The sequence below is a fragment of the Curcuma longa genome, chromosome 20 (assembly GCF_044706935.1).
Source record: "Curcuma longa cultivar G26 ecotype Majalengka, Jawa Barat chromosome 20, ITB_CL_G26_1.1, whole genome shotgun sequence".
NCBI lineage: Eukaryota > Viridiplantae > Streptophyta > Magnoliopsida > Zingiberales > Zingiberaceae > Curcuma > Curcuma longa.
This window is the reverse complement of record NC_133880.1, coordinates 1,809,932-1,826,750: the sequence shown is the minus strand read 5'-3', so window position 1 is coordinate 1,826,750 and position 16,819 is coordinate 1,809,932. Positions and strand designations below refer to the sequence as shown.

The 16,819-nt window shown below is 38.5% G+C and overlaps 2 protein-coding genes and 1 pseudogene across 2 annotated transcripts; 1 reads left to right on the top strand and 2 right to left on the bottom strand.

Annotated features, from left to right (window-relative positions):
• Positions 1-498: 498 nt before the first annotated feature.
• LOC141813526 (alanine--tRNA ligase-like) lies at positions 499-4,297 on the bottom strand (annotated as a pseudogene).
• A 1,141-nt stretch (positions 4,298-5,438) lies between these two features.
• LOC141813733 (putative GDP-L-fucose synthase 1) lies at positions 5,439-6,731 on the top strand. Its single transcript, XM_074701713.1, has one exon. It carries the CDS (start codon positions 5,439-5,441, stop codon positions 6,525-6,527), a length of 1,089 nt encoding a protein of 362 aa, XP_074557814.1. The 3' UTR covers positions 6,528-6,731.
• A 1,421-nt stretch (positions 6,732-8,152) lies between these two features.
• LOC141813291 (calmodulin-binding protein 60 C-like) lies at positions 8,153-11,119 on the bottom strand. Its single transcript, XM_074701230.1, has 7 exons — positions 10,946-11,119; positions 10,187-10,262; positions 10,022-10,083; positions 9,468-9,934; positions 9,237-9,397; positions 8,949-9,155; positions 8,153-8,868 (listed from the first exon to the last, which is right to left on the bottom strand). The coding sequence occupies exons 1-7, from the start codon at positions 11,035-11,037 to the stop codon at positions 8,374-8,376; spliced, it is 1,560 nt and encodes a 519-aa protein (XP_074557331.1). The 5' UTR covers positions 11,038-11,119; the 3' UTR covers positions 8,153-8,373.
• Positions 11,120-16,819: the final 5,700 nt, after the last annotated feature.

Sequence of the window (16,819 nt, the reverse complement as noted above, 5' to 3'; positions counted from 1 at the left end):
GTCGAGATTCGAACCCTTGTCCTCTGCTGCAACTCTACTCCGTCGTAACCAATGACTTATCCCAAGTGGTAAGCATGAAGATATGTAATGCTTGAGGTTCCGGGTTCAAGTTTTCTTAGCAACGTGTATTTGTTGATTGAGGTGTTGTTTCGGTAGTAGGCTGCTATCAACATAGTGGTACCGTGCTGTTTTGACTAGGGGTCGTTTCAGCGATGGGGCCGATTACTATAAAAAGTTTACTCAAGATAATTTTTTACCACTGAAGGTCTAGCTCATATGGTAGAGTGCTTGTTTCGCATACAATTTTTCTATTCAGTTTAATATAAAGTAGTACCAAGAGATTGAGACCGTCTCATGCTTGCAATGCTATCATTGGCCATGTGCCAATATATCAGAGGGGTAGATTCTACACAAGAAATTTAAATTTCCTCCCACTGGAGCTTTCTTATTAATTAAGAAAAAGGCTTCTGCAAGTACTTAGTTCTTTCAAACATGCAGTTATGCTTCAAAGAGATTCACATGTTGTTCCAAAACCTTCAAGACTGCTTCATGCACTGCAGCAGTATCAAGTCCTACATCCACTTGAGTGATGCAAACAGTTTTTCCTTCAGAAGCAGCGGTTTTTGCAACATCAACTGCTGCTTTAACTGCTTTCTGAACATTTTCTTCAGCAATTTTCTTTTTCATCTTTCTAATGCCATCCTGGTCAGGTGCGTTACAAAAGAAAAAAAATGTTTCCTTATGGACCACTCTGGAAGAAGTTTAAGGATCCGCAAAACACCATACGTACCTCCAATTGGGAAATCTTGGTTCTGAGACAAGCATCACTATCCCTTCTATTAGCTATCTATTATAGATTCTATTCCTTATGCCAAGGAATTAAATGCAGCTTGAGGAGAAATGATTTATGTTACAAAATAGGAGACAACAACACTGTGAAGCTAATTGCCAATCTACATCATGTTAGTTTATAAGGATTAACATATACGAGAATGAGATACTGAACTGTGCATCATCTGGATGCACATAGCTTGAGGAAGCATGATTCATGTCAAAAAATAGAAAGAAAAAACATCGGAAAGCAATTTGCCAATCTAATTGAGGATTAAGAAATGCATATGACAGAGAGAATGAAGTGCAATATCACAAGTTCTCAACATTAAGCAGTAAGTTTATTGTAAGTACTTGTGCCAGCAAAGGCAGAAAGAATGGTGCGAGTTTATGCCCTAACAAGAGAATGTGCTACTGAATGTACTAGGATAAAATTCACCTTATCCTGAAGAATAGGCAATAGTTTGATAGAAATTGCACCGCGCAAGTACCGGCATCAATACAAATTTGTAGTTCACATTATGTGTGAAAAGTTTTGTAGCAAGTGTCACAACAGATTTTTGATTGTCGGCATATAGAATTCTGTTGATAGGACAGTTTTCTGACAAAATCAAGATCCAGATTATAGTTAAACTGGAATGGTAGAAATTAACTTGGATTAGATTAAAGTTTGATGGTTGGCTTAGCTCAAAATCAAACATGGATTTGCTTACTCACTATCAAAAGTATAGTAGGTAAACAATACTAGTGTTATGGAAAGCAGCAATAGTTGTTGTAGTGGTAATTCTTCATTAAAGAGCCCCTTTCAGGCCAAAAACTTTGATGATATTTTGTTATGTTATCTGATTCTAATTATTATTATGTTTTGTCAACTATAATAGATGACGGAAAGCACATTCTGTGGATTGTTTCATTTGAAATATTGTTTAAATACTTAAATAGACAAGAAGTCATGAGCCAGCTATTTTCAGTTCATTTCTTTATCCAAATTGTATTATTAAAACATATATAAACAACAAACAACCATGAGTGCCAACTATTGGAAATCAACTAAAATTTAAATAATAAACAACTTTAATTGAATAATATGCCACTTGACCAACTTAATATAATGGAAAATTTATATACAATAAACTAGCATATGGAGCACCTAACTGTAGTTTATGGATTATAATTTAAAAGACAACTTTGAGATGACATTTTGGTGAACAATTTTCAATAGATTGTAGGGTATTGCAATCCTGCTATGGTTATCCATGCCCAAGATCCAAAATTAAGATCAATTATATTCCCGAGTAGGGGTGCAAGTATTAACCTTGTCCTTCAAGATAAAACTTCTTAACAATTCAAAAGTGAATATATGACTCCACTTATCCAGAATTGAAGACGAGCTTATCAAGTATTATTTGCCCACAGCAAGTGACGAATTGTCTTGGTGCTCCTAACACGAGGTTCAAATTAAATGTGTGTTGTGGATTAACAAGTTGATTTAGTATGCAGGGAGCATAGAAAAATCCTAATTGAGGCTAAGCAAAGCAAAGTCCTAGTTGCGGTTAGGCAAAGACAAGTCCTGGTTTGGAGGATCAGGTAGAAGACTTAGCAAGGTCAAGTGCACCAGGTGCAAGTCCAGATAGTGTCAGGAGGATTGGGAAGCATGACACAAATCTAAGCAGGTCAGGAGGACCAAGGCTGGGTGGAAGTCTAGGCGGTCAGAAGGACCAAGAGCCTAGCAACAAATTCGTGGGGGCCGAAGATCATGGTTAAGCTGGAAGTCCAACAAATCTGGACAACTCAGGTAAATTCTTCCGAGTGGAGTGGGTAAGGACGCGTTCTCGAAGTGGAACTGTAGACGTTGATCTAACCCAAGGTTTCACTGGAAACCTGAAGTTAAGACCAATTAACAGTTCGAAGAACTGTTATCCAATTCTGTTACATTTGTTTTTGGACTAACTTATAATGCAGATTGGAGAGGCGAGGATTTTGACTCCGGGTGACTTTATCCGGAATCCAGTCGACCGGATGGCCTAGGTGCGGGGAAGGTTGAATTCAGGCGACTCGGGTTCAAATAATCGCAGCGGAAGTCCAAGTTCATCCAGATCCTTCATGTCAGTACGGAGTCGACTAGAAGGGGAATCCAAGTGATTGGAAGCGCCAAGTCAGCCGTGAAGATGATGGATCGACGGTTTACGTGGAGTCACCTGGAATGAGAATCCAGGCGACTGGAAAGCCTTATATAAGCACATCGAACAGAGGCTTCAAGTACTCAATTCACACACAATTCAATTCATTCAAGAGCGAGCCGATGACACCCAAGAAGGAACACCCTATCAGCCGTCGTAACGCCGGAGTCGCTCCGCAAAGAGCTTCATCTTCATCTCCGGTTGGATAACAATTTATGTTCTTAGCTGGTATGTTTCAAGTTTATGATATAGTTTTATCGTGACATTATTTTGTAATCGTTACAACTCTTTTTCGTAAGGAAAAGAGTTCTATAGTGGATTACCCGTACGCGATCAAAGATCGTGAGCCTTAGAGTAGCAGTCATTAGCTGTGAACCAAGTAAAACAAAGTGTGTTTTTGTGTGCTTATCTACATTATCACTTTTATCATTTCCGCTGCAACGACTTTCAATTATTAGCACAATCGATGTATTTGAACGAGTTTCAAAAATCGAGAAAAACTGTTAAAAAATAGCGTTATTCATCCTCCTCTAGCACATCATCTATGATCCTACGTATGACAGGATCTGCATACACTAACTCACAGATCAAAGGTATGCCCATACCTTCTCCAGCAAGCTTCCTTCTGATTTGGATGCTTCACTAATTTCAGAGATAGAGGAAGCCAACTCTAATGCCTTGAATGCACGTTCAGTTGTAACAGCTGTTATTCTTCTTACTCCCTTAGCATTCAGTTGTAACAACCCTCACAGGATCAGGATAAGGATAGATCTAAGAATGAACACAATAGACATTGTATTTATGTTCGCAGAGCACCCCCAAATTTTTTACAAAAACCTAAGGTAAGTTAAAAATTAAGGCTAAATTAAATTACTCAGAACAAGATAGTTCTTACTTCACCAAAAACTGCTCTTAATCCAAGGGTAGGGTTACTTCATTTGCATACACATCTAATTCATGCATCTTTGATCTGTTCGTTTACAATTGACTCAATTTTTCTCAAATGTTCAGGATGCACAGGTTTTCCTGTCAAATTTTTGTTAATAAATAAGGTCCCTAGCTCAATGCTCAAATTTAACAAAAAGAATTACATAAATTTGAAGTGACTAGTACTTACTATGAGAGAAATCAAATCTCAACTTCTCGATCGGGAAGAACAATTGAACCTTTTTGATCAACACATGGTCCCCAAGTACTTCCTACTTTCAGTCAAAAATAAGCATAAATAACAAATAGCTTGCATGAAAATCATGGTTAAGCCATACCCTGAGAGAAAAATTAAGCATGTGAGTACATGTGTAGTTAGGAGCAATCAGAGACCATCTATCATAGTCAACCTGCTAGGACAACAAATATTAATTTTTATATTAGTGTAGGAAATCAACAGAAGAAGAGGACATTCAATAATGGGTATGCTTAATCTTGCATGTTACCTTATCACCAACAAACAATCCCTTAGCTTCCCTCCATTAACAGATCCAATATGAAGAACTTTTTTTAAAATCATATTACATATCCTAAATAACCATAATTAAGATTTATTAGTTTTTTTTTGGTACCTAAATTACATTTTGGATAATATTTAATTATAATAGATCAGGGGGCATTTTTTTGTGACTGCTTAAGAAATTTTTAATGGAATATTAAAACTTTCGCCCCTATATATGTTCTCTCATAAAGGTTAAAAAGGAATGTGAGAGGGCATCTATAGTAACCCAATTCAATCCAATAAAGTTAAATGGACTAAATACAAAGTAATAATAATTTGCCGTTTTAATTATGATTTTATGCTAAATAAAATTATCAATTTTAATTTGAACTTTACACCAGATTAAAATAGCTTAAAATTTCATAATATATAAATTAAGAGTTTTGTTACTCTGCACATGTGTGCAGTATCTAATGTTAATATTTTTTATCATATTTTAAATCCTAAATTTTAAATTTTAAATTAAAAAAATTAATACTGGTAGTTTCTTATATATATATATATACATATATATTTATTGACTTTAATTATAAAAGTTTTATTATTAATTTCAATATGATTATTATTTAGAAAATAGTTTTCAATTAATCAATTATAAAATATAAATAAATTGTCCAAAATACCAACTATATAAAAATAACTTATTTAGAAAATTCTAATAATTTTTTATCATATGAACTAATTTTATCTCTTATATTTTAAAAAAAATATTTAATTGTTTATATATATTTTTATGAATTTTTATTAATTAAAATCATAAAAATGCGACGGTTTCATATGTCCCGTCAAAATTAATCTCTCTTTGTTTTTATTTTTAAAACAAATTACCACCGCCACGGCGCCACTTCGGTTATTTTATTTTATTTTATTTTAATCTTTTTTATGATTTCTAATTTGTAAAAAAATTCTTAAACCATCTCGGATCACGTGTCACTCACATGACCTTCTCCTCACCTCAAGTCTCCCCTTTGTTAAATTGCAATCCCTTTTCTACCGCCGCCGATATCGTCTCGTTCGTCTCCTTAATCGAATCCATGGGCGCGTCACCGGCAGATCAAACGGAGGTGCTCGCTTCTTTCCTCTCCGACACCGATGCGAAGGTGTTCGTCGCCGGCCACCGAGGCCTCGTCGGCTCCGCCATCCACCGCAAGCTCGTCGCTCTCGGATTCACTAAACTCCTCCTTCGGACCCACGCCGAGCTCGATCTCACCCGCCAGGCCGACGTCGAGGCTTTCTTCGCCGCCGAGCGCCCCCGCTACGTCATTGTTGCCGCTGCCAAGGTCGGTGGCATCCACGCTAATTCCACCTACCCCGCCGATTTCATAGCCGTCAACCTACAGATCCAGACCAACATCATCGACGCCTCCCTCCGCTGCGCCGGAGGAGCCGTTCGCAAACTCCTTTTTCTCGGCTCTTCCTGCATCTACCCCAAGCACGCCCCCCAGCCCATTCCGGAGTCCGCCCTCCTCTCCGGCCCGCTCGAGCCTACCAACGAGTGGTATGCCGTCGCGAAAATTGCTGGAATCAAGATGTGCCAAGCCTACAGGATCCAGCACGGCCTCGACGCAATCTCCGCCATGCCCACCAACCTCTATGGCCCCCAGGACAATTTCCACCCGGAGAATTCCCACGTTCTCCCGGCACTGATCCGACGCTTCCACAATGCGAAGATCTCTGGCGCCAATGAGGTCGTCGTCTGGGGGACCGGTTCTCCCCTTCGCGAGTTCCTCCACGTCGATGATCTTGCCGACGCGGTGGTATTCCTAATGGACCGGTACTCCGGATTAGAGCACGTAAATGTCGGGAGCGGTAAGGAGGTGACAATAAAGGAACTCGCGGAGCTTGTGAAGGAGGTCGTCGGCTTCCAGGGCGATCTTGTGTGGGACAAGACGAAGCCCGATGGGACGCCGAGAAAGCTCATGGACAGCTCTATGCTGGCTGGAATGGGGTGGGAGGCTAAGATCCCCCTCCGCGAAGGACTGGCGGATACCTACAAGTGGTACGTTGATAATGTCGTGGATAGGTAACCATCACTTGTTGTTCTGTTGCGGTATTATTTCTATCATGTTTCATTTTGCTTTTGGGACAAGTATTCAATCTTCTGCAGTTACCTATTTGCGACGATTTATGACAGTTCTACCTCCTTTCTTTCTGTTGATTTTGTCTTATCAAGAGAACAGATCTATGAAAATAAATTTGGAATTTGATGCCTGAATTCTATAATTTTTGAATCACAACAAGTTGAGAAAACATTTAGGTTACAAATTTTGTTCTCAGTTGAGCATCTCTGATAATCCATGTATAATGTTTCTGTTCTCCCTGGACAATGATGGCTTGACACATTCCAGTTCAGACAAGAACATGTTTTGATACTTAACAATTGTTTGTACACTCTCTTTGTGACTTTGCTTGTGATATTTCTTCTTATCTTCATAAATATCAGGAGCTGCAAAGTCATCAGCGATATGGATTCTTATGACTATTAACTGTTTCTATGTTGAAGTTCCGGTGGCAATAGATGAATTGGTGGTGTTCTACGAACTGTGTCATGTTTGCTTCACATGGTCCATACTAGCAGTCCCCTGTTTCTTTTACCTTATTAATGTAGCTAAATCCTTCCAGTTCTCTGACGCTGTGTTTACCTCAGAGGTGGACAGACGGGACGAGGGAAAAGAATTTAAGGATTGAAAAAGGGTTAATTGTGAAAAAGAAAGAGGAAAGATGGAAAGAAAAAGGGAAAGGGAAAGGAGAAGAAGATGAGAAACTTGCAACAGCTTGGCTGTGAGTTTGCAGCCAGGCTGTGGCAGCGAGCTTGTCGCAAGCCCATCGTGAGCTTGCAAGCTCGCCGTTGGGGGCTGTTGATTCATCAGAGAGTTTAATTAGGAAGGAAAGAAAATTTGTTCCATTCGATCGAGTGGACAAAAAAAAAAAAGATAAAATGTGATTTACGGACGAACTTTGAATTTTTGTACCAAGTAAACAGAGAAAACTGTCTTATACATTCTTTTCCTAGCTCATCCTTCGGGGTGGTAAGTACATAAAGGTTCCAATGGGCCTTCAATTGATGCAACTAAGCAAGTGCCTCAAATCACAACCGAAATAATTTTTTGTTTGTTGCCTCCTTAGATTTGGCATGTGAAGTGTCTTATTTGAGAGAATGAGTTTATTACTTTGTGCTATGTATAACACCTGTGAACAATGTTATATGCTCTTGGTCGTTTAATTTCTTGTAATCCAGCATGCAGAATAGAATTTTCCTCATGCAATACTCAAGTATATTGAGATCAAAATTTGATGTTTAAAGACTTGTGCCTATTGAATGCCTCACCAGCTTGTGTAGCTAGTGTCGTCTTGTTGATCTGTTCTATGTTTGTTTGTTACTCTAGGAAAGTAATATTGTTAATGTCTGATTTAAAATGAATTGCTGTGATAATCAATCATATTTTGATATTAACTTCAGCAAAAAAAGTAGAATCTGACGTCCTATTTTATTTTAATATTGTTTATTTTATTTGTCAATCTCTAATCTCATAATTCTACTAATTTGATGTCTAAAATTTTGAAACATGGTCCGCACTGTTAGCCTAACTAAGATATAAGATTGATTTACTCTCTAAGGGGAAAAAATGTCAAGAAACAAAATTGATTATTGGGGTTGAAGAAGGATATCAATAACATTAGAATATCTAGTTTTTAATTTAGCTTTTCCGAATCAGGATATAATAATCGGTTCACAATTAGGATATAATTTCCCCTCCTAATCTAGTACATCTCACTCTAAATGAAAATGATAAATCTCAGTTAGTTCCATTGACTATCTCAACTCAGTTAGTTCCATTGACTATCTTTGAGATGACCATAGTACATCTCACTCTAGCTTTTTCTTTCAGCAGCTTTTCTTCGAATAAAAATTGCCCACCTCAAAGCTGCCACAATTGTCACCCAAGTAACCACGCTAGTTCTGGGCCTAACCTTTTCTTCATTGCCAAGATTGCGGTCGCTGTACGATGAAGTTGATGAAGCAAAACCAACCATGTCGTCAGAGCACAACAAATTATTGTCGTCAATCATCTGTTGAGTCAAGGAGCGAATAAATTCTTCGTCGAGTGGGGACAAGCCATCGAAGGTCCCACTTCTATATTGATGTTCCATGTGTTCAGCCGGTGAAAGGCTTGCAGTGTCATTCACTGCGGCGTTTCCCATCTCATTCGGCATGCCAAGGAAGCCATTGGGAGAAGAAGAACTTGGTAATGCAGCTCCTTGTGATGCGACTATGCTCTCACTCTGTATGGATGTCAGGTTCCCCTCATAATCAGACACATCTTTCCAATTGTCGTATGCCTTGCAAATCAATTTATCTGCTAAACCCTGCAATGGACACCACAATCTACTACTCATCAGCTTTCATTAATTAACTAAATTTTTGATAATTCACACAAGCAAGTAACCTTCTGATGATCATCATTGAAGCATTCTTTTGCTGTGAACTGCTCATTCTCAATGAGTCCACAAAATTCGTATCCACTGTTGAAAATTGCACCAACTTGCCTCGTCTCATCTGGATAGTACACATAGCGTTTTTCATTTAAGACAGTAGTCATCGCATGATTCACAAGTTTCTCCCACTTGTTATTTGACATCCCGTTTCCAAGAATCTAGATCAAAATCACCAATTCATCAGACAAAAATACGCAAAAATGAAGGATGTTATATGTTTTTAGGGCATAAAAACTCACTTTCTGCAGTTTTTTGGAATCCTTGAAATAAGAAAAAAGGAAATCTCCAACTGTTCGAATATTTTCCTCATTCAACTTCTTCTGGTACGGCCCATCCTTTCCGATACTCTCCAATCTCCATATTTCATCCTCCAAACCAGGAGGGTGATGTTTGCCGTGTGCTGTGAAAATAAAGATGCATGGTTTAAAGTCGAGCAGATTAAAATGGGAAGCATGCATACACAGACAGACCTCTTTGTTCCTTGACCATGAACCCCTCCGTCTTCGCCTCACGTATCCGCGTGCCATCGCAGAAGCCCGCGGCGACCTTGAGGCCGAGCCTGAATTTTCGACTCCGAATCCAACTCGAATTGTCAGTAAAGGTGATCTTTCCAAGGGTGCCTACGCCCTCTTTCAAACAAACCTGTGTCTCCCCTATCAAAAGAGGCCTTTTCCCTTCGCGCGGCTTGACGATGTACTCCTCGAACTCAGTCGCCGTCCAGTCATCATCATCGTCCTTGTCGAAGTCGCCATGAAGGACCACGACGTCCAGTTTCACAGAGGCTTCAGGACCAGATGTCACATGGCGGCCAGTTTTGGCATCAAACAACAGAACATGGACGGCAGCACCCAACTCCCCTCGTATTGCCTCTCCAGTCAAGATTGTGTGGGACAGTTTGTTCCTGAAACGGAGCTGCAGAATTTTGTCGCCTGGACACCTGCAATTTTGTCATAGAAGCTAGTTTTGAACAGCAGCATAGAGTGTTAATTAGTTCAGATCGGCTTGCAGTGGAAAAATATGATACCCTTCCACAGTCCTGACAGGAGTCATCCTGCTTGCTAAAGCTCGCTCCAATTCTTCACTGACCTGTTTAAGCACGAGATCACAGTTTAGTAAGCACGCAAATTCTGGGATGTGAAAGGCAAAACTGGAAACATAGAGGGTTAAAATGGGAAGGGTCACGTCTTACGATTCTACGGATGTTGGGCTCCAATATTGAGAAAAACCGGGTCAGATGATGCCTTCGAAGAGCTTCATGAATGTGCCTAGCAAGAAGGAATTCCCAATAATGAATGTTTCACAGTTGTTTGCAAATTTTATTTTATTTTATAAAAAAATTATGATATAGAAAACTAAACAAATATTCGCCTTGGAATATAACAGCAAAATATTAGCTGGTGATTTCGAAGGTAGACGAGTCAAACATACTTATCCGAATGAAAGAAAAAAAAAATCATTTCACAAAAGTATAAAAATGTTCCAATCATTAACGCATTATAAATTCTTAATTCCAATAAAATGAACCCACGTGCAAAAATTTGCCCGTTCAATCATGGTTGTCACGTACACTGGGAAGAGTTGTTAAATTCTGAAGGCGAAGGCAGTTTGATAAGACATGATCTTAATTTTTTCGAGATCGAGATATATTTCGAAAAAAATTGAAATCTTTCCTATCCAAATGGTTCCTGTTGTTTTCGATCACCCTCCACTAGATCACACACGACCAAACGTATACGTAAGACTGCATTTGTAGAGATCTAGCTAGTGCATCATATATATCGAACAAGACGAACAAACATAAAGCTTGATTAATTTGGCTGTAAATTGCCAGCTTCAAGCTGATCCATTTGAATCGAAACCAATCATCCCATATATAAATTTGTGGGGCATCCAAACGATCGGCTTAAATTAATTACCCAGAAAAAAGAAGGGAAGGCTTGTAGTTTACCCTGCAAGGGCGGGCGGCCTCTGCCGCTTGGGCAGCGGGGGCAGGCACTCTTCGCCGTCGCTCGCTTCCATGGCTTGCTTGTCCCTCCTCATGGCCTCTCCTCTTTCCACAGAGAGAAGACGACGAAGAGGAATGCAATGCGCGCAGCAGAAGAGGAAGAGGAAGAGGAAAGAGTAGAACTAGAAGGTGAGAGAAGGGAGATGAGGAAGAAGGAGGCGGCTCCTGAGCTCATATAAAGGATGAAGGAGGAGGACTGACTTGACCAATTAAACTACTAATTAAGTCATCATCAAGATTTGTGCGGGATGATGGACCCCGTCCCGGCCCGCGTCTTACACGTACGGTTGACCGTGGAGTCGAGTCGCGCTGGTCCTTGGTTCGGTTCAGAACGAGTCAGCACGTGCGCTTCGCGTTGACTTGACTTCGTTTTAAGTAATATAGCATAAAATTTAAGAGTTATTTTCAAATTATTTGAATATTTTAAGAGAATTTGACCTGCCAAAAACGTGTCTTGGAAAATTTTCTGCGTAGTGTTTGATGTTAATGCTAGTTAAAAATCAAATAATATATTAAAGTCCGAATTTAGTAAATTATGTTGGTAAAACAAAGGAGAAAAAAAAAAAATCATGGAAGAAGGTAAATGAGATATAGGTGAATTACTCAAATTTTTTATGTTCAATCTCTTAGAAATATTACATATTTATAGGCTTATTAATAAACGATAAGCACTATCCTCAAATATATTGAATCTAAATCATTTTATTTTATCAACTTTTCACCTCATCTATTTTATCTCTCACTAATTCTTATCTTATCAATATCAACTTTCCACCTCATCCATATCGCTACCACATCATTTCTATCCATAATTAAGTTTACTTTTCAACACCCCTCTTAAACTTAATTTTGTGACTCCAAGTAGATTCTGCATCTTGATGAAATCTTCAAACTTCAGTGGCTTGGTAAAGATGTCAGCAACTTGATCTTTAGTCTTCATATAGACTAGCTCCACATCTTTGTTCTTCACATGTTCACGAATAGAATGAAAGTGAACATCAATATGCTTACTTCTTTGATGATATACTGAATTCTTCCCCAATGCAATTGCCGATTTGTTATCAATGCAAATTTGAGTTGCTTCATTTTGTTCAAATTTTATCTCCTTTAGCAAACTTCTTAGCCATATAGCATGACTAACACATGAGGATGCCATAATGTACTTTGCTTCACAAGTGGAAAGAGTAACAATAGGTTGTTTCTTTGACAAACACATGAGGATTCCATTTTACTCACTCTCTTCTGATTCTCATCATCCTACAAGGTCTGATTTTCTTTGTATTGATCCTTTTTTCCATGGATAATGACAATTCCAATAACTCCGATGTTGAGAATTGCAGGGTTGACATTGAAGCTCCTACGGCCTCCCAAGAACCTCCTGTGGTTGTTGATCCTCCCCCTCCTCGTTACCCTGCACGTGTTCGTAAGTCCACTCAATTGCCAGATTTTGTTTACTCCACTTACTCTACTTCCTTTGTCTCTTTTCTCACTTCCATACACAATTTGTCTGAGCCATCTTCTTATAAAGAGGCTATTCTTGATCCTTTTTGGCAGCAGGCCATGGCTGAGGAACTTTCTGCCTTGCACAAAACAGATACTTGGGACCTGGTACCTCTGGTTCTGATAAAGGAATTCTCCCTGCTCATCAATCAGTGTTTGCTACTCCTTTTAACAAAAATAAGTCTCAAGGAAAGGTTGGTCATGATGAATGCAGTTATTGCAAGGAGAAAGGTCATTGGAAAGCACAATGTCCAAAATTATTGAAGTCACAGAAACATTTTAACCAATTCAATCAAAAGAAACGGCTAGGGTTTTATTAAAGATGTAATCACCCAAATCAAATATAATACATAGCATAGGGAAATATATATACAAAAAGATAACATGATAAATGACAAAATTACCCCTATCTATCTAATATTATCCAACAGTATCTCCAATGAAAAATGCAAAGCTGGAAGTGCTTCTCCAGTCATCACAATCTCCACCCCAATCACTATCCGAATATCCAATAAGTTGAGAATTGTTAGAGTGAGAATAAAACAATCCATGATTTAGAGTACCTCGGACGTAACGAAGGATTTGCTTGGCCGCCTTCCAATGAGTCTCTTTAAGCTCCTCCATGAACCTACTCACAAGACCGACTCCATATAATATATCCGGTCGAGTACAAGTTAAGTACCACAAACTTCCCACCAAGCTTTTGAAAAGTGTGGGATCAACTATCCTTCCTTCGTCACTCTTGGATAACTTTGTTCTGCAGTCCACCGGTGTGTTAATTGGATTACAATCATCCATTCTAAATCTTTTGAGGACCTCCTTTGCATATTGTTCTTGAGTCATAAATATGCCATCAACTCCTTGTTTCACCTCCAAGCCGAGAAAGTAGGACATAAGTCCCATATCGGTCATATCAAACGCTTTTGCCATAGCTTCCTTAAAAGTTTTTATCATTTGAGGTGAACTTTTGTCAAAATAAGATCATCTACATATAATGATACCAATAAGATGTTATCATTATCTGCTCTTACATAAAGAGCATGCTCATAAGGGCATTGCATAAAGCCATTTTCTTTGAAGTATGTATCAATTCTTGAATTCCATGTTCTCAGTGCTTGCTTCAAGCCATAGAGAACTTTCTTCAACTTCAACACCTTTCTTTCTTGAATCCCTTGATATAGTCAGCCGGTTGCTCAACATATACTTCTTCTTCTAAGTCGCCATTAAGAAATACTGATTTGACATCAAGCTGAAATATTTTCCACTTTAGTTGAGCGGCTAAAGAGATTATCAACTTTATAGTCTCCATTCGGGCAACGGAAGCAAACACTTCTTCGTAGTCAATGCCGACCTTTTGTTTGTAGCCTTTTACCACAAGTCGCACTTTGTACTTTTCTATTTCTCCTTGAGCATTTTTCTTCACTTTATAAACCCACTTCACCAATGGGTTTGTGGCCATCGGGCAAAGTAGTAAGATGCCAAGTTTCATTCTTCTCAATTGCCTTTATTTCTTCATCCATGGCTTTCTTCCATTTGCTATCTTTAATAGCTTCTTCAAAACATACAATCTCTCCATTAGCATAAAGACAATGAGATTAAGTGGAGTTGTCACCTCATATAATTCTTGAAGACTCCTTATCTTTTGTGGTGGAGGATCTTCTTCATCCGAGGATGATGAAGAGGTAGGCGACGGTGGTGGACTTGGTTCTTTCTCCTTCACTTGCTCTTCTTCTTGAATCATCACCATATTAGTGCTCCAATTCCAAGCACCATCTTCTTGAAATTCAACATCTCTAATTATGATAACCATTTTGTTCACTGGATTATAGAGTTTGTAAGCCTTCGATCTTGCATCGTAGCCAATGAAAATGCAAGGTAAGCTTTTGTCATCAAGCTTCGTTCTTCTTTGATCCGGAATGTGTGCATAGACAATACACCCAAAAAACTTCAAATGAGATACACAGGGCTTGTATCCGATCCATGCTTCTTGAGGTGTCACTCCTTCTAGATTCCTTGTAGGACATCTATTTAGCAAATACACTACATAGTTTATTACTTCGGCCCAAAATTCTTTAGACACTTCTTTCGTTTTTAGCATACTTCGAACCATGTCAATAATAGTTTGGTTCTTCCTCTTAGCAACTTCATTTTGTTGAGGGGAGTAAGGTGCAGTTAAAGGCCTCTAGATGCCATGATTTTTGTAGAATTTTTCAAATTCTTTTGATGTGAATTCACCACCACGATCTGACCGTATCGCCTTGATAGTATATCCGGATTGATTTTCTACCAATCCTTTGAATTCCTTAAATTTCTCAAAAGCATCGTCTTTATTCATCAAAAGATAGACCCAAGTTTTTCTGCTGAAATCATCAATAAAGGTTAGAAAATATCGACGACCTTCAAAGGAGGCTGGAGTGATTGACCCATATATGTCTGTACGAATAGTTCAAGAGGCTTCTTTGCTTGGTTGTGCAATTCATTCGGAAAGCTTGCTTTAGGGTGTTTGCCAAGAACACACCCTTCACAAATATCCTCTTGAGCATTAATATGAGGAAGATCATTCACCATTCCTTTGCTTGAAAGAAGCTTTAGAGCTCTAAAGTTCACGTGCCCGTACCTCATATGCCATAACCATGTACTATTCTTTATCCATGCACTTAAACACTTTGCAGTAACATGATTAATATCAAGAGAAAACATCCTATTTTTAGACATAGGAATGAGCAATAAGTTTGTTTTGCTTTCTCAAACGAAGACTATCATCTTTTAGTTGCATATCAAAGCCTTTCTCAAACAATTGTCCAAGACTAATAATATTTGTTTTTATGTCGGGCACATAATAAACATTGGTGATGTATGTGTGAGCTCCATCTTTAAGTTTGATGAGAATCTTACCAATGCCTCTTACTTGGATTTTGGAAGCGTCTCCAAACGAGACTTGTCCATTCACCGTTTCATTCCAACTAGGCAAACATATCTTTACACCCACATATATGATTCTTGCCCCGGAGTCTAAATACCACAAATTCTTGTTTGTGGAATCTCCATCCTTTCTTGCTAGCAAAACCACATCATTGTCATTGTCTTCTTTTGATGCGTAATTAGCATTTCCTTGTATATTGTTAGAGTAGCATTCCGTTGCATAATGTACAAATTTGTTGCAAGTATAACATCTTACATTTCTTTTGTCATACCTTTGGCCTCTACCTTGATTGTTGTCATTACTTCTTCCTCAACCTCAAGCAAAGCCCCTGCCACGGCCTCTACATCGACCATGTCCACGGAAATCACCACGGCCACTGCCGTTTTCTTGCGAACCTTCGATCTTTGACTCTTCTTTCTGGTCAACAATCGTGAGCTTGGTTTGTAGAGCCTACTCCAAAGGCTCTCTCCGTCTTCTTTGCATTCTTGCTTTATGAGCTTGTAGAGAGCTTAATAGTTCTCGTACCTTCATTTCTTTCACATCTTTTGATTTTTCTATGGTCGCAACTACATAGTCATACCTTGGCTCCAACAAGCGTAGAATTTTCTCTACGACGCGACTATCTTCAATGTCATCGCCATTTCTTTTCAATTGATTGACAATAACCAATACCCTTGTAAAGTAGTCTGATACACTTTCGGACTCTTTCATCTCCAACGATTCAAATTCCTCTCTCAAGATTTGAAGGCGAATACTTTTTGCTCTTTCATCACCTTTGTATGCTACTTGTAGGATCTCCCATGCATTTTTGGAAGTTGTAGCTTCGGTTACTTTCTTAAAAATAGCTTTATCAAGAGCTTTATAGATAAAGAAAAGAGTTTTCTTATCTTTTCTCTTTTGTTCCACCATTGCCGTCCTCTGTGCCTCCGTTTGGTCGACTCCTTCTTGAGGCACTTTATAGCCTCCTTCAACAATATCCCACAACCCTTCGCTCTCAAGTAAGGCACTCATTTGGATACTCCAATTACCATACTTCAAGTCAGCAAGACGAGGGATAGGAAGCATTGACATGGCTCTGATACCACTTTGTTGGTAAAACAAAGGAGAAAAAAAACTTTGTGAAAGAAGGCAAATGAGATATAGGTGAACTACTCAAATTTTTCATGTTCAATCTCTTAGAAACATTACATATTTATAGGCTTATTGGATAAACAATAAGCACTATCCTCAAATACATTGAATCTAGATCAATTTATTTTATCAACTTTCCATCTCATCTATTTTATCTCCACTAATTTTTATCTTATTAATATCAATTTTCTTATCTCATTCATATCGCTACTTCATCATTTCTATTTATAATTAAGTTTACTTTTCAATAAATTATAATTAGA

Excerpts from the sequence above, each read along its gene's own strand:
- LOC141813733 (XM_074701713.1), top strand. The coding sequence starts at position 5,439 with ATGACCTTCTCCTCACCTCAAGTCTCCCCTTTGTTAAATTGCAATCCC.
- LOC141813291 (XM_074701230.1), bottom strand. The coding sequence starts at position 11,037 with ATGAGGAGGGACAAGCAAGCCATGGAAGCGAGCGACGGCGAAGAGTGC. Across the intron at positions 9,935-10,021 it reads CCTGTCAGGACTGTGGAAGG|GTGTCCAGGCGACAAAATTC; the intron begins GTATCATATTTT and ends ACAAAATTGCAG. Across the intron at positions 9,156-9,236 it reads ATTCCAAAAAACTGCAGAAA|ATTCTTGGAAACGGGATGTC; the intron begins GTGAGTTTTTAT and ends ATTTTGATCTAG.